This window comes from Protopterus annectens, chromosome 4.part0 (genome assembly GCF_019279795.1).
Source record: "Protopterus annectens isolate FY-2018-M chromosome 4.part0, PAN1.0, whole genome shotgun sequence".
In the NCBI taxonomy this organism is placed as follows: Eukaryota; Metazoa; Chordata; order Ceratodontiformes; family Protopteridae; genus Protopterus; species Protopterus annectens.
Genome location: NC_056733.1, coordinates 1,700,694,174 through 1,700,711,463, shown reverse-complemented (window position 1 = coordinate 1,700,711,463; position 17,290 = coordinate 1,700,694,174). Strand labels below are relative to the sequence as shown.

The window sequence follows — 17,290 nt, the reverse complement described above, 5'->3', positions numbered from 1 at the left end:
ATGTGGCTGAATATAGACAAATACTGCACTAGTCTAGTTCAACTATTAAGCAGTCCTTATTAATTTTTTTCTTTCTCTCTCTTTCTCCCTCTCTCCCCAGTGAACCAAGCTCATAGTAAGTCTGACTACTACTACTGCTGCAAAAATTCTCATATCCCTGTACCTAAAGAACTTGCACAGCTGAATTTTAACTGCAGTTGCAAATGTTCACAAGGAAGAATACATTGAGTTAAATCTATGTAAGGCAATTTCCAAAACTCAAACTAATAATTAAGTCATGCCTTAGTGTGTTCTGTTTTGTAGTGTTGAATCTCCTGGAAGGATATCCCCATCCCCATTTACCATCACACTCACAGGCCTTTTACTGCTGAAGGTGAAGCTAAGTTAACATTTTAGCATATTTTACTCTTATCAGTGTAATAGATCCCTGCAAAGATTCGGAAGAGCCCATAACCATAAAATTAAATGCTGTGACTCATGTCAAGTATTTTGAGTTCAGAGACTTTGTCTTTGTATCCATGAACATTCTACCTCACTGATTGTTTTTGGTGGTAAACCATCTGGTGGGGGTTCTTCCCTCGCCGTTCGCTTCGCTCACTCCACTCCCATACCCTGCCCCCAGCACTTCTACTCATATATGCCAATATGCCAAGCAAACCACTCCCCCTTATTCATATGATCCAGTTATGTATAACTCTACCTTGTCCGCACACATTTCATTCACACCTTACCTACTTTTAATTAACCAAACTTGTCTGCTTTCCCTTGCATCCATCACCTTGAATTCTCATCCCCCCTACTACACTTCTTGGCATCTTACTCTTCTTCACCATCTCCATACTATCACCACCTCAAACTATCTTACATTAACTCCTTGATTGCCACCTTCTCTTCTACTGTACACACATCAAACTAACATTGTACCATAATTTTACCACTGACCAGTCGCATCTCCCCCACCCCTCCTTATCACAAACCACAAGGCAAAACACCTAACCACATTGTCAAACCCCACCCTGAAGTCGAAACATTTCCAACGTTAACTAAGCTGCTCACATATCACTAGATAGTGTACATCTGGTAGTACATTCTAACACCTAAATACAAATGTTACTATTTTTAAACCCACCCTCACAGTTGGCATGCTCCTTTTAACCTTCCTAAACTATTTACTCTTAATTCTCAACCTCCCTACAACTCTGTCCTTGCCCTCCTCCAACCATCTCCCCAATAAACAACACAGCTGCTCGGATATCTCCTCCCAGCTTTCCCCCTGTACCCTCCCATGTTATTCAAGCCACAGAATGGCCTCCTCACCTCCTATGAAGCCACACTTGATACCATCACCTATTAATAAAAAACAGTTCCCATGGAACTCGTTTCTCATTAACTATCTTCTCAAATGTAGAGACGTACAGCCTAACCCAGGCCCATTCTCAGTTCCTCACCACAGGAGTAACCCCAAAGATTTAAACATACTGACACTAAACCGTGTATGTAATAAATTAGCCTCATTGCATGCCTGGATTGATCAAAATAAACCTGACATGCTAGCCCTTACTAAAACATGGCAATTGATCTATAAAAAGGTGGGGGAGGGATAGCCCTTCTATATCCCTCTACGTTCAATATCACACCCTACACCAGTAACATACCCAGCTTTTTTGATGCTGAGGTACTAATCTCTTTTCTAAACCTCAACACATCAAAAAGGGATTGAATACTAGTAATATTTATGCCACAAGCTCACAGTATACCAGTGCTGGAAAATATTTTATCCTGGACATCCCAAACAATAAACCTCGAAACAATAATCTTAGATGTAAATATAGATTGGCAAAAACCATAGCTTCCAGCTCCCCCACAAATAGTATAAATCTGTGTTTTTTTCTCAGCTTATCAATACTCCAACAAGATACAGCAAAGATCTTACCTGCCAATCCACTCTAGACTGGATCCTAGTATCCCACCCCCCCAATTACCCCTCTTCTGGTATACTGTCTAGCTCCCTGAACAATCATGTGCTGGCTTATTCCCTTAGAACAAACTCCCAACAGCTAAGAGTACACACTGTAAAATCAGTTAGGAACGCAATTAAGTTTTGTCAGCATACATTCAGCAATCTTTTAAATGAAATAGACCAGACAGCCTTTAAATGACTGCTCCTTAATGATTCTGTACATACTTTAATAATGCCTTCCTTCACATACCCGTAAAAAAACTAAAACCCTGCTTCACCTCAGCTGATAATCTTCTACCACACTACCTCAAACTAGCTGCTAACTCAATTGCCTACCCAATCAGTATCCTTATAAGTAGGCCTTTTTATGAATCAGAAGTACCTATCATATGGAAACAATCTCACATCACCCCCATCCGTAAAGGAGGCAACTCTTTTGAACCATCCAATTTCTGTCCTGTAGCCATCTTGTCACCCATATCCAAAATTATTAGAGGTATCCATCTGCAGGTAATGCAATACCTATTGCAAAACAATCTTTTAACCAAATCCCAACACAGCTTCAGACCCAGCCACAGCTCTGTTATCCTTTACAGACACAGTAAACAAGGCCAGAGATACAGGATGCTATACAGACTCAGTTTTTCTTGATCTCTCCAAGGCCTTTGACAGCGTCTCACCCCTTAATATTGAACACCCTGTCTAACTTAGGCTTCTCAGATAACACAGTAAAATGGTGTCAGAGCTACCTCAAGGATCGTAAACAATCAGTGAAATGGTCCAATGAACTCTCGCAATTTCTGCATGACCTATTGGAGTCCCTCAAGGATCCATCCTTGGGGCCCCTGCTCTTCAACATTCTCACAAACAGCCTTCACACTGCCTCTCACTGTGAAACCCTCATTCAGTATGCTGATGATTCCAGCATAATCTGTACTGCTGAATCACTACCAGAACTACATTCAAAAATTCAACAGTCCTTTACTGCAGTTGAATCCTGGCTAAGAAATTCCCAACTCTTTCTTAATCCAAAGAAGACTAAACTAGTACTCTTTCACTCCAAAAAACACCACCTCTGTCACTGATCATTTCAACATCCTTGCATCTGACAACACAGTCATAGAAATAGTGCAGGAAACCAAACTTCTAGGAGTTATCATTGACCATAAACTTTCATTTGACTCCCATATACAGCAAAATGTAAAGAGAACTTATCAAAAACTGAGAAACAAACATTTCTCTACTGCAGCAACCAAAATTACTCTTGCAAAAACATTTTTACTTCCCTCCCTTCTTTACGGTGCTCCTGTCCTAACTAACTTACAAACTTCTACCCTAAGCAAGATGGAACAGTGCTACAACAAAGTTGCTTAGTTTGCCACAAACTCTAAATATTACACACCACAGTAAACCTCTACTAGAACTAAACTGACGTAAACTTCCCAACCAACTTGCCTTTATTCAGCTGTCCACCTTGTACAACCTTATTTTCAAGCCTACTGCCTGCCCTGCACTAGCCAATCTAGTCACACCTTACACACCAAATCAATCCCTATGATCAGAAGACAAAAATCTCTTAGCTGTCTCAAAATCTGCATCTGTATTCGTACTCTGTCTCTATACTGTGGAATCTCACTACCTCTAGCTACCGGGTCTATGCCTGGCCAAACCAGGACCATTTCAAAGCCTCTTTAAAAAATCATCTCAAAAATACATGGCTTTGCTCGTGCATAAAACCTGCCTAATCTCAGCTCTTCCTGTTCTTCCACATTAGCCTCATCCTCTTCTGTCACATTTCACTCCCTCATAGTCTGCAAGATCCTAAGGCTCTCCTAACTCCTTCTCTGTTTCTATAGCATATCCTTAAGCTACTGCTCAGACTGCAATGCCTCCATTCGCAACTCTCTCACTATCTTTCTGCATCACTAACGTTATAGCTATTAATTTCTATTTTTTCATGTAGTAAAACAGTCAGTATCATACAGTGCACTACCTACATACTAGTTTTGGGACACTATCTATTCATAGGCTATGTATGTGGTGAGAGTGACTACTATTGTCTAGATGTGTAGTATATATTGTAATATATTGTAACTTATTATGGTCTTTCAACTTATTTTTGTATAGTATTTCTAATGTCATTTGTATTGTATTGGATTGTACTGTATGTGGAGCTTTTCTCCCTGGGCCTCTGCTGAAAACAGGTTCTGTAAACCTAGTCGGACCACCCCAGTAAACAAATGTCAAATAAAATAAGTAAATGCAACTTACCTAGCAGCTAAAACATCACAGGTCCCATGCAACTTACCTAGCAGCTAAAACATCACAGGTCCCCTCTGTCATTACCTGTACAGATTTTTGTAAACTTCTGTACCTCAACTGCTTGGTTTTCAACAAAGTATACGTACAGATTTGAGAATGGCATCAGCAGCCATCTTTGCTAACTTGGCCAATGCTTTGTACATTTGCACATTTTTTTTAAGCAAACCCATTTGTTGTTCATGGATTTAACATGAAATATAATGATCTGCAGAGCTGTAACTTCTGAGTCAGCCCCAGTAGCTGTGCCATCGGGAGTCCCCATAAGGGTCCATAGTAGGCAATTTGTGTTCTTTTTCCCTTATTAAAAGCATCCCTATTATTACTACCCTACAGGTAATGATTAGTTTCCTTGCTTATTCAGAAAAGTGTTTCCCCCCCTTGGACCATGGTAGTAATTATCAGTTGATTTAGGACACACTAACAAAGATTTTTAAATTTCCCAAGCAGCTGGTTCATCAGAGAATGCTTTACTATTAATCTGTAAACATTTGGCTCACAGAAGTAGAACTTGCCTCTAGCTTCCTCAAAATGAAATGCATGAAAGATCATCTTTCTTTAATATAATTTTCCTGTTTCTTTGCTCACATGGCAGTAACTCCGTCCGCTAATGATTGGCAGTAGAGTTTTACATGCTGGCTTGCCGGGCCTAACGCACAACCTCACCACCACCGCAGTTTTGCTCACATGGCAGTGTTACTGATCAAATCAAATGCAATTGCCTAGGGACTTGGATTTGTCCCCCCCCCCGGCCCACACACTTTAATAATGCATACCCATAAGCCATATGTGAATTTAAGCAAACATTTAAACTCTCTATGCCACCCAAGAATAAGCCCACCGAAAAGCTGAAAGGTTTACTGCTGAAGTCTATCCTACTAGCTTCTTTTCTGCATAATCTTTTTACTCTTTGTCTTGATTGATCCTAATAGCTTTTACTACATAGTCACTTCCAGTCTTGAACTTCTCTGAAAACATAAAGTAATGTTTGTCTTAACAGACCCTGCAGTTACATTCTGTCCTCATCAAAACAGCACACTACTGCCTTGCACTGCAGAAAACAAGTATTCCTAGGCCACTGCTAACTCAACAGCAGTTTGCCTACTCCTAAATCAGTGTTATTTCCTTACAAGCACTGACATTCATGTGTTCAGAGTACAATTCTCTAGCCTTCTACCTTCATCCCTGCAAAGGGACGCTTGTGTCTACTAGCTGTACCTGATAAGGCAGAATTTTCACTATGTCTTAACTCTAAGCATGCCTGTCTAATACTATGCCAGCTCTTCAAATGCCTTTTTTGTACATGGACATGGAAGTATGGTGCAAACTCTCATCCACAGTTACTAACCAGTTAATTTTTATTAGGTTGTATATAGATATCGAAAGTGCACCTGTTAAGCAAAATACTTATCAGTTGCCTCTCTTCTAATTGTTTCTTCACAACCACATTTGCCAAACTGTTCTCTAAGGAATAGTTAGTTCAGCAAACTACAGTGATTTTAAATGTAGTCATTATGATATATACAGTGGATATAAAAAGTGTACACACCCCTGTTAAAATGCCCGTTTTTTGTGATATAAAAAATAAGACCACAATAAATCATTTCAAAACTTTTCCCACCTTTAATGTGACCTATAACCTATAGAATTCAACTGAAAAACAAACAAATCTGTTCGGGGAAAAATATAAAAAATAAAAAAACATACAATAAGCTAGTAGCGTAAGTGTGCACACCCTTAAACTAATACATTGTTGAAGCACCTTTTGATTTAATTACAACATTCGGTCTTCTTGGGTAGGTGTCTGTCAGCATAGCACATCTTGACTTGGCAATATTTGCCCACTCTTCTTTGCAAAAGCTCTCCAAATCTGTCAGATTGCGAGAGCATCTCTTGTGCACAGCTCTCTTCAGGTCACCCCACAGGGTTGCAAGATGGAAGTCTTTTCTTACAAAGATAAACATCCAGGCCTGGCTAAAATTTGCAAAACAATTCCTCTATCTTCAGCTTTCTAGCAGATGCCTGAAGGTTTTGGGCCAAAAGTGACTGGTTTTTGAAACTGTTCATAATTCCCTCCACCTTGACTAAAGCCCCAGTTCCAACTGAAGAAAAGCAACCCAAAGCATGATACTGCCACCACCATGCTTCACTGAGGGGATGGTGTTGTTTTGGTGATGAGAAGTGTTGTTTGTGCGCCAGATGTACCTTTTGGAATTGTGGCCAAAAAGTTCAGCCTTGGTCTCATCAGACTACAACACATTTTCCCACATGCTTTGCGAGACTTGATGTATTCTTTTGCAAATTTTAGCTGGGCCTGGATGTTTTTCTGCTGAAAAGGCTTCCATTTTTCTGCTGAAAAGGCTTCCGTCTTGCAACCCTACCCCCGTAGTCCAGACATATGGAGAATATGGGAGATTGTTGTCACATGCAGTACACAACCAGCACTTGCCAGAAATTCCTGCAGCTCCTTCAGTGTTGCTGTAGGTCTCCTCCCTGACCAGTTTTCGTCTTGTCTTTTCATTGGTTTTGAGGGACACCCAGTTCTTTGCAACGTCATTGTTGTCCCATATTTTCTCCACTTTTTGATGACTGTCTTCACTATGTTCCATGGTACCCTTCTACTGACTGATACCTTTCAACAATGAGATCCCTATGATGCTTTGTAAGCTCTCTGCGAGCCATGGCTTTTGCTGTAGCCGGCAACTGAGTTAATGTCAGGAAAATCCTATTAGGACAGCCGAACTTTATATGGGGTTAATCAGAGTCTCTTTATTTGGGGTTAATCAGAGTCTCTTTATTTGATGGCAGGTGTGTACCCACGAAGACTGAATGTTGTAATTAAATCAAAAGGTGCTTCAGCAAAGTATTAGTTTAAGGGTGTGCACACACAACAAAGTATTAGTTTCAGGGTGTGCACATTTATGCAACCAGCGTATTGTACATTTTTTATTTTTTTATATTTTTTCCCCTAACAGATTTGTTTGTTTTTCAATTGAATCGTACAGGTTATAGGTCACATTAAAGGTGGGAAAAGTTTTGAAATTATTTTTTGTGGTCTCATTTTTTTATCCAAACAAAAGACAATTGCCCGTGGAACCCTTGCACGGCCAAACAGAAGTAATAGACAACACAAAAAGCCAGCAAGTATGGGCCACAGTCGCATCCAAATTTCTTTATTAAATAAGGTGAAAGAAATTTCACCTTATAAGTCCATAGTGGTAAAAACCACAAATATTCAAACCGGTTTCGGCTCCGAGGAGCCTTCTTCAGTGAGATACAAAAAGATCAATAGAAAACCAGAGTATCAAAATGCATACATATATAAATGATTAAACAATGCCTAAAGACCAATCAAAACCAAGCATAAAGACTTGTTATAATTGGTCATTAAGGCCAGGTGAAAACAGAGCTCCAAGTTTTATAATCCACCTTCTTTCCTTGGAGCTTAGCAATTGTTGCCAAAAATGTTTGTCTTTCATTTCCCCTTAATACAATCAATAATAACAAACTTAAATGAAGCAGAAGCATGTATTAAACAATGTTTATATAATGCATTACTTATGCGTTTGTTTTTGATGTCACTCAAATGCTCACAAATTCTAAGGCGGAAGGCTCTGGAAGTCTTTCCGACATAAAAAGCAGAACAATTGCAGGTCACCAGATAGATGACCCACTCAGTGTTACAATTGGCCCATTTATATTTATATATGTATGCATTTTGATACTCTGGTTTTCTATTGATCTTTTTGTATCTCACTGAAGAAGGCTCCTCGGAGCCGAAACCGGTTTGAATATTTGTGGTTTTTACCACTATGGACTTATAAGGTGAAATTTCTTTCACCTTATTTAATAAAGAAATTTGGATGCGACTGTGGCCCATACTTGCTGGCTTTTTGTGTTGTCTATTACTTCTGTTTGGCCGTGCAAGGGTTCCACGGGCAATTGTCTTTTGTTTGGATTGCCTTTCTCAGTTGCTGGGAACCGTTGGTGGCTGGCGTCTCATCCGGTTCTGTTTTCAGCAGTTATATCTTCTCATCACTCAACCTCTGTATTGGGATGATTCTACTTGAAGTTTGGACATATTTTGTACATTATTGTACAAGTAATAGTGAATAACTTATGTATGTTTGTTTTATGTTGTTTGGTTGTGTTTTGTCTTTTACGTTCCCCTACGTTCAAACACTTCCTGTTTGGTTGATTTGCGGACTTGCGGACAGCACCATTCATACTGGAGGATTTTTTCATGTGAACGGCAGTTTTGGCTGACAGTATGTTTTCGTTTTCAGCCTAATGGACTTACATTTATATTTGTATTGTACCATTTTGAGTTTTCATTTATGTTTTTCGCATTGGATTACTATTCATTTTCCAAGCCTATACTGATACGAGACAGGTGAGGGTAAGCTTATTAAATTTACTAATTATTGGATTTTCAACGGGGATGGTTGGGTTCAACCATATTATGGTTGCTATATCCATTTGTGTGTATTAGCAGCACTAATAATTTTTTATATGGGGATTATTGATTTTGTTTGGTGTTTCCAGTTGTTTAATCCATTTTGGCGCCAAAAATAGGGCTTTCTTTTTGTAATGATAACCTTATGGTTACCTGTATATTACTCCGTATAGGCTTGGATTGATGCTCGTTTTATTCAGAAAGACTGGTAGTCTGTCTTTGCATTACAAAAAGCAATTTGTACACCAGTTTAATGGTGAATGGCTTAATTGCAGCTTAGTTCTGCACTTATATCTTATATTTATGTTTATATTACGGATGTTTTCGTCAACACTTATATGTGGTGTTAGCATATTTTGCTATCATATCCATCTTGCCATCGTTTTTTGATGTTGCTGACATTCCTATAGGGTTGTTCTGACCGGGTATGGTGCTCGTTGTTATAGCGAACATCCTAGATATTTATATATATTTTCCAGGATTAAATATCTCAGCATTTTTCCATTTTCAGGTGGTTACAATTTGATGTAGGCTATAGATATTAGTCCGCTCCAGATAGTTGAGGTGTATTATCGGGCTATTTATTCCCGGCTCTTTATAGTTCATTGCTACATTTGTTAATGTGGCTTTTTTCAATTGATATCATTGTGTATTTTTATTTTACTTAACCAGTGTTTGTATTTTGGTGTTCACTTTACAATTGGCACTTATAATGGTTCGGTACAGATTATCTTGGGCCTTTATTATGTGATTCTGTTTGCAATTTGTACATTTTTCACAGGTTTCTGTTGAATTTCACATATTTATAGTTGGAATTCAGTTACAGCATTTTTTGCTGTGTTTTTGAAACCTCAAATATCTTAGTTGTTTTGATTTTCATTGTTATATTTCAATATATTGTTATATTCATATGAATACAGACTGATTATTCAGGGATCTGTTTTACTATTTGATTATTAAATAAATATTATATATACATGTTGTGATCCATTTCAGTGATATTTTTATATTGTTGAGCCATAACAGTTTTGATGCCAACCTTACCATTGTAATGAAAAAACATATATAATCAAATTTGTATGGATGTGTCCATCTATGGTGATTCTGCTGATTGTCTTTGACATAGACTACTGATTTAAGAAATTTTTTTGATATTAATACATAATACCAAGTCGTTCTGGCTAATATGCCAAGACATGTGTTATGATATCTCATATGTATAAGGGCCTGATTAATGTGTTTTATTGGTGTTAGAACTTTTTGAGTATAACATGTACTACACATGGTTTGTTTTATATATGTTTGTACCAATACGCAGCAAGACATCTTGAAGGAAGTTGTTGGTTTGGCTTGGCTGCTTCATTGTATTGGTTAATCAAGTTGGTGATTCATCTATAAGACTTATGCACATTTCCAATTGATGTTTTTGAATATTTCCATCATTGGTAACAGGTGTATAATGGTCTTTTTTTGGATGGATCTATAATTGATTTTGGATGGTTGCTTATATATCACCATAGTCTTTTTTGGCCTGATGAGATATAATCAATTATTGTAGTCTTTTGTCTGTTTGGATATCAGCGGAGCATCTTCTGGACATTATCTATTTGGTATTAATTTTTTGATACATTTTTTGTTTCATTTTTGGTCTGGTTGGACTTATTACTGAATTTATTAATATGGCTCTTGCATCTATTATACAGGGTCTATCTGTGGATGTGGATGATCTTTCTGTGTTTGGACTAGATAAACATGGTTCCTCATCCACCACTGATGCTCTGGTCACTGACCTGGACGCACAATGTGATATATTTTTTGACAGATTGGGGAAACATATGAAGATGGTTAGAAACAATGTGTGGCACTTACGTCTATTTAAAGCATACCAACAGAAACACATCACTCCACGGGGCCTTAGGGTTAAGGTACAACCCTTGGTTTCTAATATTGATGACCAACTTATTGAGGATTGGGGACATATTCAACAGTTGGCTTCTTCCAAATTTGTGGATGCTTTGGCCAATTTTTATGAGCGTAAGGTACAACAAGGTGTCAAAGACTTAGAAACTGTTTGTCTTGATATTACTAAGTTTGAAAATTGTGATGTATTCAACATACAGGTTAAAACACTTACTACAGAATTGTCTACATTGGAAAAGACCCTTAAGGATAGAAAAATAAAAAAATTTCTTAGGGATGTGGGTGACTATGAGAGGGGTAAACCTTTTGATACATCGAAGAATGTCTCTTTTAGACTACCTAGAGATGAAAACAAGTATGATAAAAGATCATCCACTCCCAAAAGAAAAAGGCCCAAATCTATCCTTAAGAAAAATTTTGGTTTCTCCAATGGTACCTCTGGTGAGGATACTTCCTCTAATACCGAAGGGGAATTTGATACACACTCCAGAGAGGGGTCACCCAAAGCCAAGAGGGACAATTCTTTACACCCTCCCATTTTAGATACAGACGAGGGGGGCGGAAACATAAGAAATGTAACATCCAAACAGAATTTGGAGGCACTCTTGAAAGTCATGACACAACAATAAGTTCTCATCAGAATGTCCACAATATTTCATCTGTTGATTTGACTCATGACCAACTTAAAATACTCAATAAAGGACTTAATTTTGTCCCTGGGTTTTTTGTTTCTGAACAGTCTTTGGCTCAGGATGTGACTAATTTTTGTCGTACTTTGAACCTAAATTTGTTTTTTCATAATACTGATCGTGACACATCTGCAGATGCATGCTGCAACTTTAAGTTCAAGAAGTCGACATTTAATCCACCTATGTCACATCTAGTAGGGGTATTCCAAAAAAATGTCCTTCGGGACATACATTGTCATCTCAAGGATTTTCCCATTTCTTATAATAATTTGTCTGTTGATGAAATATCTAGTTTGAAACAACTTATTGACAATAAGGATCTTGTGATTGTTCAAGCGGATAAAGGTGGAGCGGTGGTGGTACTGGATAAGATTGCCTATGACAGTGAGGCCATGAGACAATTGGGTGATACACAACATTATAGGCAGATGTTTTTGGATCCCACACCCCATTTTCAGTGTAAAATTGCTCAGTTTTTAACTGAAGCTGTTGATGAGGGTATTATTATACAACATCTCAAAGAACAACTAATGGTAGCATCACCTAAAAAACAATATCTCTATTTGTTACCCAAAATCCATAAACATGCCACAAATCCACCTGGTCGACCCATTGTGTCTGGACATGGGTCTCTTACGGAACCACTGTCTGAATATCTAACCCATTATTTAAAACCTCTATTGGGTTTTATTAGAGCAAGAATCCAGGATACCACCCAATTTTTGGATATAATCAACAATTCCCAACTTGAACCACAATGGCTATTATGCACCTTGGACATTACCTCCCTGTACACCAACATCCCTCACTGGGCAGGTTTACAAGCGTTGGATTATTGGTTGGTTAGATCAGGTTTATACCAACCTGGATTTAACACATTTCTTGTTTGCCTTACTGAATATGTTTTGACCAGTAACGTTTTTTATTTTCAAAATTCATGTTACTGGCAAACAAAGGGTACTGCTATGGGTGCATCTTTTGCACCCATATATGCAGACCTTTTCATGGCATATATAGAAGAAATCATTATTTATGATTACAATCATAATATCTATATGTGTGAGATGGACATTTGGCGTCGCTATCTGGATGACTGTTGGTTGGTGTGGAAAGCTGATGAATGTTATCTTATGGAGTTTCTTGAGTATCTTAATGACAATGTATGGGGGATAGAATTCAAGCTGACTTATCATTTGTCCAGAATAGTATTTCTCGATGTGGAAATCATGAGAAATGGGGACAATACACTGTCAACCAGTATGTTCAGGAAATTCCCTGAATTCAACTCATTATTACATGCTACCAGCTTCCACCCACAACATGTCATCCAGAATATACCCAAATCACAATTCTTAAGAGCTAGAAGAATCTGTTCTAACCAACAATCATTCCTTGAGGCTCAGGAGGATTTGACACGTAGATTTATCAGCAGGGGTTATCGTCCAGGTCATGTGCATTTAGCCAAAAGATCTGTGTTCAATACAAATAGGGAAGATTTGTTACTATACAAAGATCAAAATGATACTCTTAAGCCACAACCAATACGTCTGGTAACTACATATGGACGTAACACACAGGGTTTCAAAGACATTATAAACAGACATTGGAATGTCCTGAAAGCTGATCAGAAACTTAATTCTCTACTTCCTGAGACATGTTCGTTTTCATTCAGAAGGGGACAGACCATTGGCTCTAAACTTAGCCATTATAAAAGAGTTGGTTCTGATCCTTCCCCTTTCACCCAGTTGTCTATTTCAGGCAAACCTATTGTTGGATGCATGCCCTGTGGGCATTGCTCCTTTTGTATACGTGTCTTGCGCACTTGTGAATTTAGTAGTAAAAATACTTCAGATGTTTTTGACATTAACTTTTGGGCCAATTGTAACACTGAGTGGGTCATCTATCTGGTGACCTGCAATTGTTCTGCTTTTTATGTCGGAAAGACTTCCAGAGCCTTCCGCCTTAGAATTTGTGAGCATTTGAGTGACATCAAAAACAAACGCATAAGTAATGCATTATATAAACATTGTTTAATACATGCTTCTGCTTCATTTAAGTTTGTTATTATTGATTGTATTAAGGGGAAATGTAAAGACAAACATTTTTGGCAACAATTGCTAAGCTCCAAGGAAAGAAGGTGGATTATAAAACTTGGAGCTCTGTTTTCACCTGGCCTTAATGACCAATTATAACAAGTCTTTATGCTTGGTTTTGATTGGTCTTTAGGCATTGTTTAATCATTTATATATGTATGCATTTTGATACTCTGGTTTTCTATTGATCTTTTTGTATCTCACTGAAGAAGGCTCCTCGGAGCCGAAACCGGTTTGAATATTTGTGGTTTTTACCACTATGGACTTATAAGGTGAAATTTCTTTCACCTTATTTAATAAAGAAATTTGGATGCGACTGTGGCCAATACTTGCTGGCTTTTTGTGTTGTCTATTGCTCATTTTTTTATGTCACAAAAACCTGGCATTTTAACAGGGGTATGTACACTTTTTATATCTGCTGTACATCGATAAATTCAAGAAATGAGACCATCAGCACCCACTTGCCAGTGTTTAGTACTGAATAATAATGTTGCATTAAATTATTTATATACTGTTGGAGTATTGTTTTTAATATGCAGTATACAAGTTAATATGACCCTTTATAATGTAGTTTACCATAAATTATAATATATTCTTGTATTTGTAATAAGTTCAAAGGTAAAAGTGGACTCCTGTGGCCTGGGCTCTCAAGTAAGTAAATGAATACAATGGATATAAAAAGTGTACACACCCTTGTTAAAATGTTTTTGTAGACCGTTAATGAAATTTAATGATGATGATTGCAGTGCATCTATCATGCACTATTTCCAAATCATCCTATGATCCAGAAATTAGTCATTTGTTTATATTCTTTCAACAGGAGTCTGGGCTCAGTGTTGACCTAAGCCTGAAACAGCCATTTGTGGAATTGAACAGAATCTTAGAAGCACTTCGAAATCAAGATCTCCGACCTGCATTAGAGTGAGTAATATATTTGGGTAACACTGTAGATAATCCTTGCAGGGAAGGCACAATGTGCATCATTTTTATATAGTGTAATATAATATAATATACACACACATACATATATATATATATATATATATATATATATATATATATATATATATATATAAAAATATGTATATTTTTTTTATTTTGTTTGTTGAGTCAAGGTGTTCAGCTGAACAGTACCCTTTTTTTAATGGAAACTAGGAGATGAAAAACTCAAAAAAAAAGTACACCATAACAAGGAAAATCATTTTTTAATGTATTCTAGGGGAGTGGAGCATTCTACAAGATTAAGTCATAATTTGTTTTTTTCTGAAACATCTGATGATGCATTAAGGCATGACTGGATGTACATGATATGTTTAATTAACAAGCACCTTAGTCCTTGGTAATGCAGTAATGTCTTTGTCATGAACCCCCCCACCCCCCAAGTGCAATATTGCAGTGGTCAAATGGATATCTGTACTTTTTTGAAGTTTGTATTTTACATTTAATAATTGATGTATGATTTGTTTTTAGCATGTATTAACATGTTGGTGTTGTGACAAGGCATCCATATGCAATGCTAGTGATCCGGGTTTGAGAATAGGCTGAGATTGTTGGTGAGGGTTGGCAGAGAGAATAGCCTGGCAATCTTTTCTTGCATCTCTACTGTAAAAACTGTAGATGATTGTCCATAGTTAATCATGGCCTGACAGTACTTCTTGTATGCACACACACACACACATAGAGTATATTAATGTAAAAGTAGCCCCTCTTCCCAATTTAAATGGCTGATTGTTGTGCAGGGTTATAACTTTTGGTATGAAATTATTAAGGTTGTCTGGGGCTCTTCTTTTATACTGCAGTGTACCATTTGTAAAAGTTTTTGAGAGTATTTGCATATGTATTTGGTGACACTGTGTGGGCCACTCCTAATAGCCTTGCTACCATTTGAGTTAATTTTAATTTCACTCAGTAAAATTGGACACCCTTTGCTAAGGGCCTTAAAGTAGCTGGTGGGGGGTTCTGGTGGCAGTGATAACTACCTTAGTCTGGGCAAGAGGGGCCAAAGCTAGTAAACCTGTGCCAGCCTTTCCCAGGTGTGTGTGTGTGTGTGTGTGTGTCTGTGTGTTTGCAAATCAAATCTCATTGTGTGTGTGTGTCAGCTACTTGGGCAGAGACACGAAGCACTGGTTGGACAGAGAGAGTGTTGGAGGACTTGGCTTGCAACCCTTGCTAAGGAGGCAACTCTATAGCTGTGCCAGTGGGGAGTCTTATTTGGGGATCTGGAGAAAGAGAAAGGAACCAGCCCTGGGCTGACTGTGTTCCCTGTGTGCTCTTAAGGGAAATTGTGCTTGATTGTACTTGATGCAGAGATTTGCATCTGGAAATACTGGGTGTGTACCTGTTATCCTCCCAGTGAACGTTCCCCACAGAAGCCAGTGGTAAGGACTGAGACTCCTTGATTACTGGCCCAGAGGTGAAGGGTCATCAAATAGTATCACAACTTCTAACATACCGTTGTTGAATGCAGTGTTCTTAACTCCTGTAACGTGAATGTAACATCCGGCGTTTACTTACGAATGTACTGCATTCTTTTAAAGAGGTAGTCGCCTATTAAAACTTGTTCACTTATTGTTTAAATACACTTTCTACAACGTGGAATTAGATTTTTTAAGCTTTTGGCATACTGTCTTGTCAGTGTTTTCATCTCTGTTATGAAGTTTGATGTAGTAGGATTTTGTTATTTAAAAGTAGATCTGTGTATATATACACACACGCACACATCCACACACATACATATATTTATAGTAAACCTGTATTGTGCATGTAAAATTGCAATGTACTTTTGAGATGGACCTGAGGAGGCATATAGGCAAAAGCATCCTGCTGAATGTTTACTTTGAATTCTGTCCTTTTTTATTTGTTTTTTTTTTTAAATGTCTGCGTGTCTAAGTTATGGTAAGGTGGTGGTTCCTTTCTTCTACTGTTGATGAGCGATACCAAACACAGGTAAAATCTAAAAAGGAATAAGATTTTGTACTACAGACACTAGATACAGCCCCTTATCTAGGCAGGCTTGCTACCTCCCCCTGGAGTGATACTGTTTAAGCTGCTCAATTTTTATTCTGGAATCGGACAAGAATGCTTATCCAGCATTGAGTAAAGATCTGCTTAAACCCTTAACTGGACATTTTTTTGTCTGAAAAGAGGACTTTGTTTTATGTGTGAATTTTTTTATAAGTTAGCTGTGATCAGGATTCAACGTTCTAAACAATAGTTTGCCTAGATGCAGGTTGACCTTTCTTAATCCCATATAGGAGACAAACAGCTCTTCAGCATTCCTAAAGAGATTTGTTCTGTCAAGGTAGTACCTGGGCTGCTTGTGTGCATCCAAGGTATGTAGTCTTTTTTCCCTTATTTTTTAGATCAGAATAGAACATTGGGAGATTGATGGCTTGATCTGAGGTAAATTCAGGAACAACTTTACACATTCATGATTGATAACACAGTCCTGTCCTTGTGAAACATCAGATAGGGTTTGCCCATCATGAGAGCTTGCAGCTCAGAGACTCACCTTGTAGATGTTAGAGCAGTGATTACAATGGTCTTCCTAGTAATGAACCGTAAATCGGCCTGAGAGGCAGGTTCAAAAGGAGGCAGGGTCACTTTTCCAAGAGGAAAGATGAGATCCTAGGGAGGAGGAATTTGCTTTTGAAGAGGTCTCCCATGCAGCACTCCTTTCATAACTGTTTGAAAACAAAGAAACAAAAAAGAAAGTGATCTGATAGAAACATATGACAAGCCATATCTTAATTAGCTCGCACAAACCTTTCAAAACCAGAGTGGTTGAAACCTTTTGGAACCCCTGTTGGCTAAGCACCACCTAAAAACCTCTTAAACTTGTAAACCTAAGATT

General features: G+C 37.9%; 1 protein-coding gene across 5 annotated transcripts in view; it reads left to right on the top strand.

Moving 5' to 3' along the window:
* The window catches only part of RMND5B (required for meiotic nuclear division 5 homolog B), a 993,687-nt gene that overhangs the window by 410,118 nt on the left and 566,279 nt on the right, over positions 1-17,290 (top strand). For all 5 annotated transcript variants that reach the window (XM_044069428.1, XM_044069429.1, XM_044069427.1 and 2 more), the window contains exon 5: positions 14,258-14,358. In XM_044069428.1, coding sequence (XP_043925363.1) covers positions 14,258-14,358 — 101 coding nt within the window. The remainder of the gene's footprint in view (positions 1-14,257; positions 14,359-17,290) is intronic.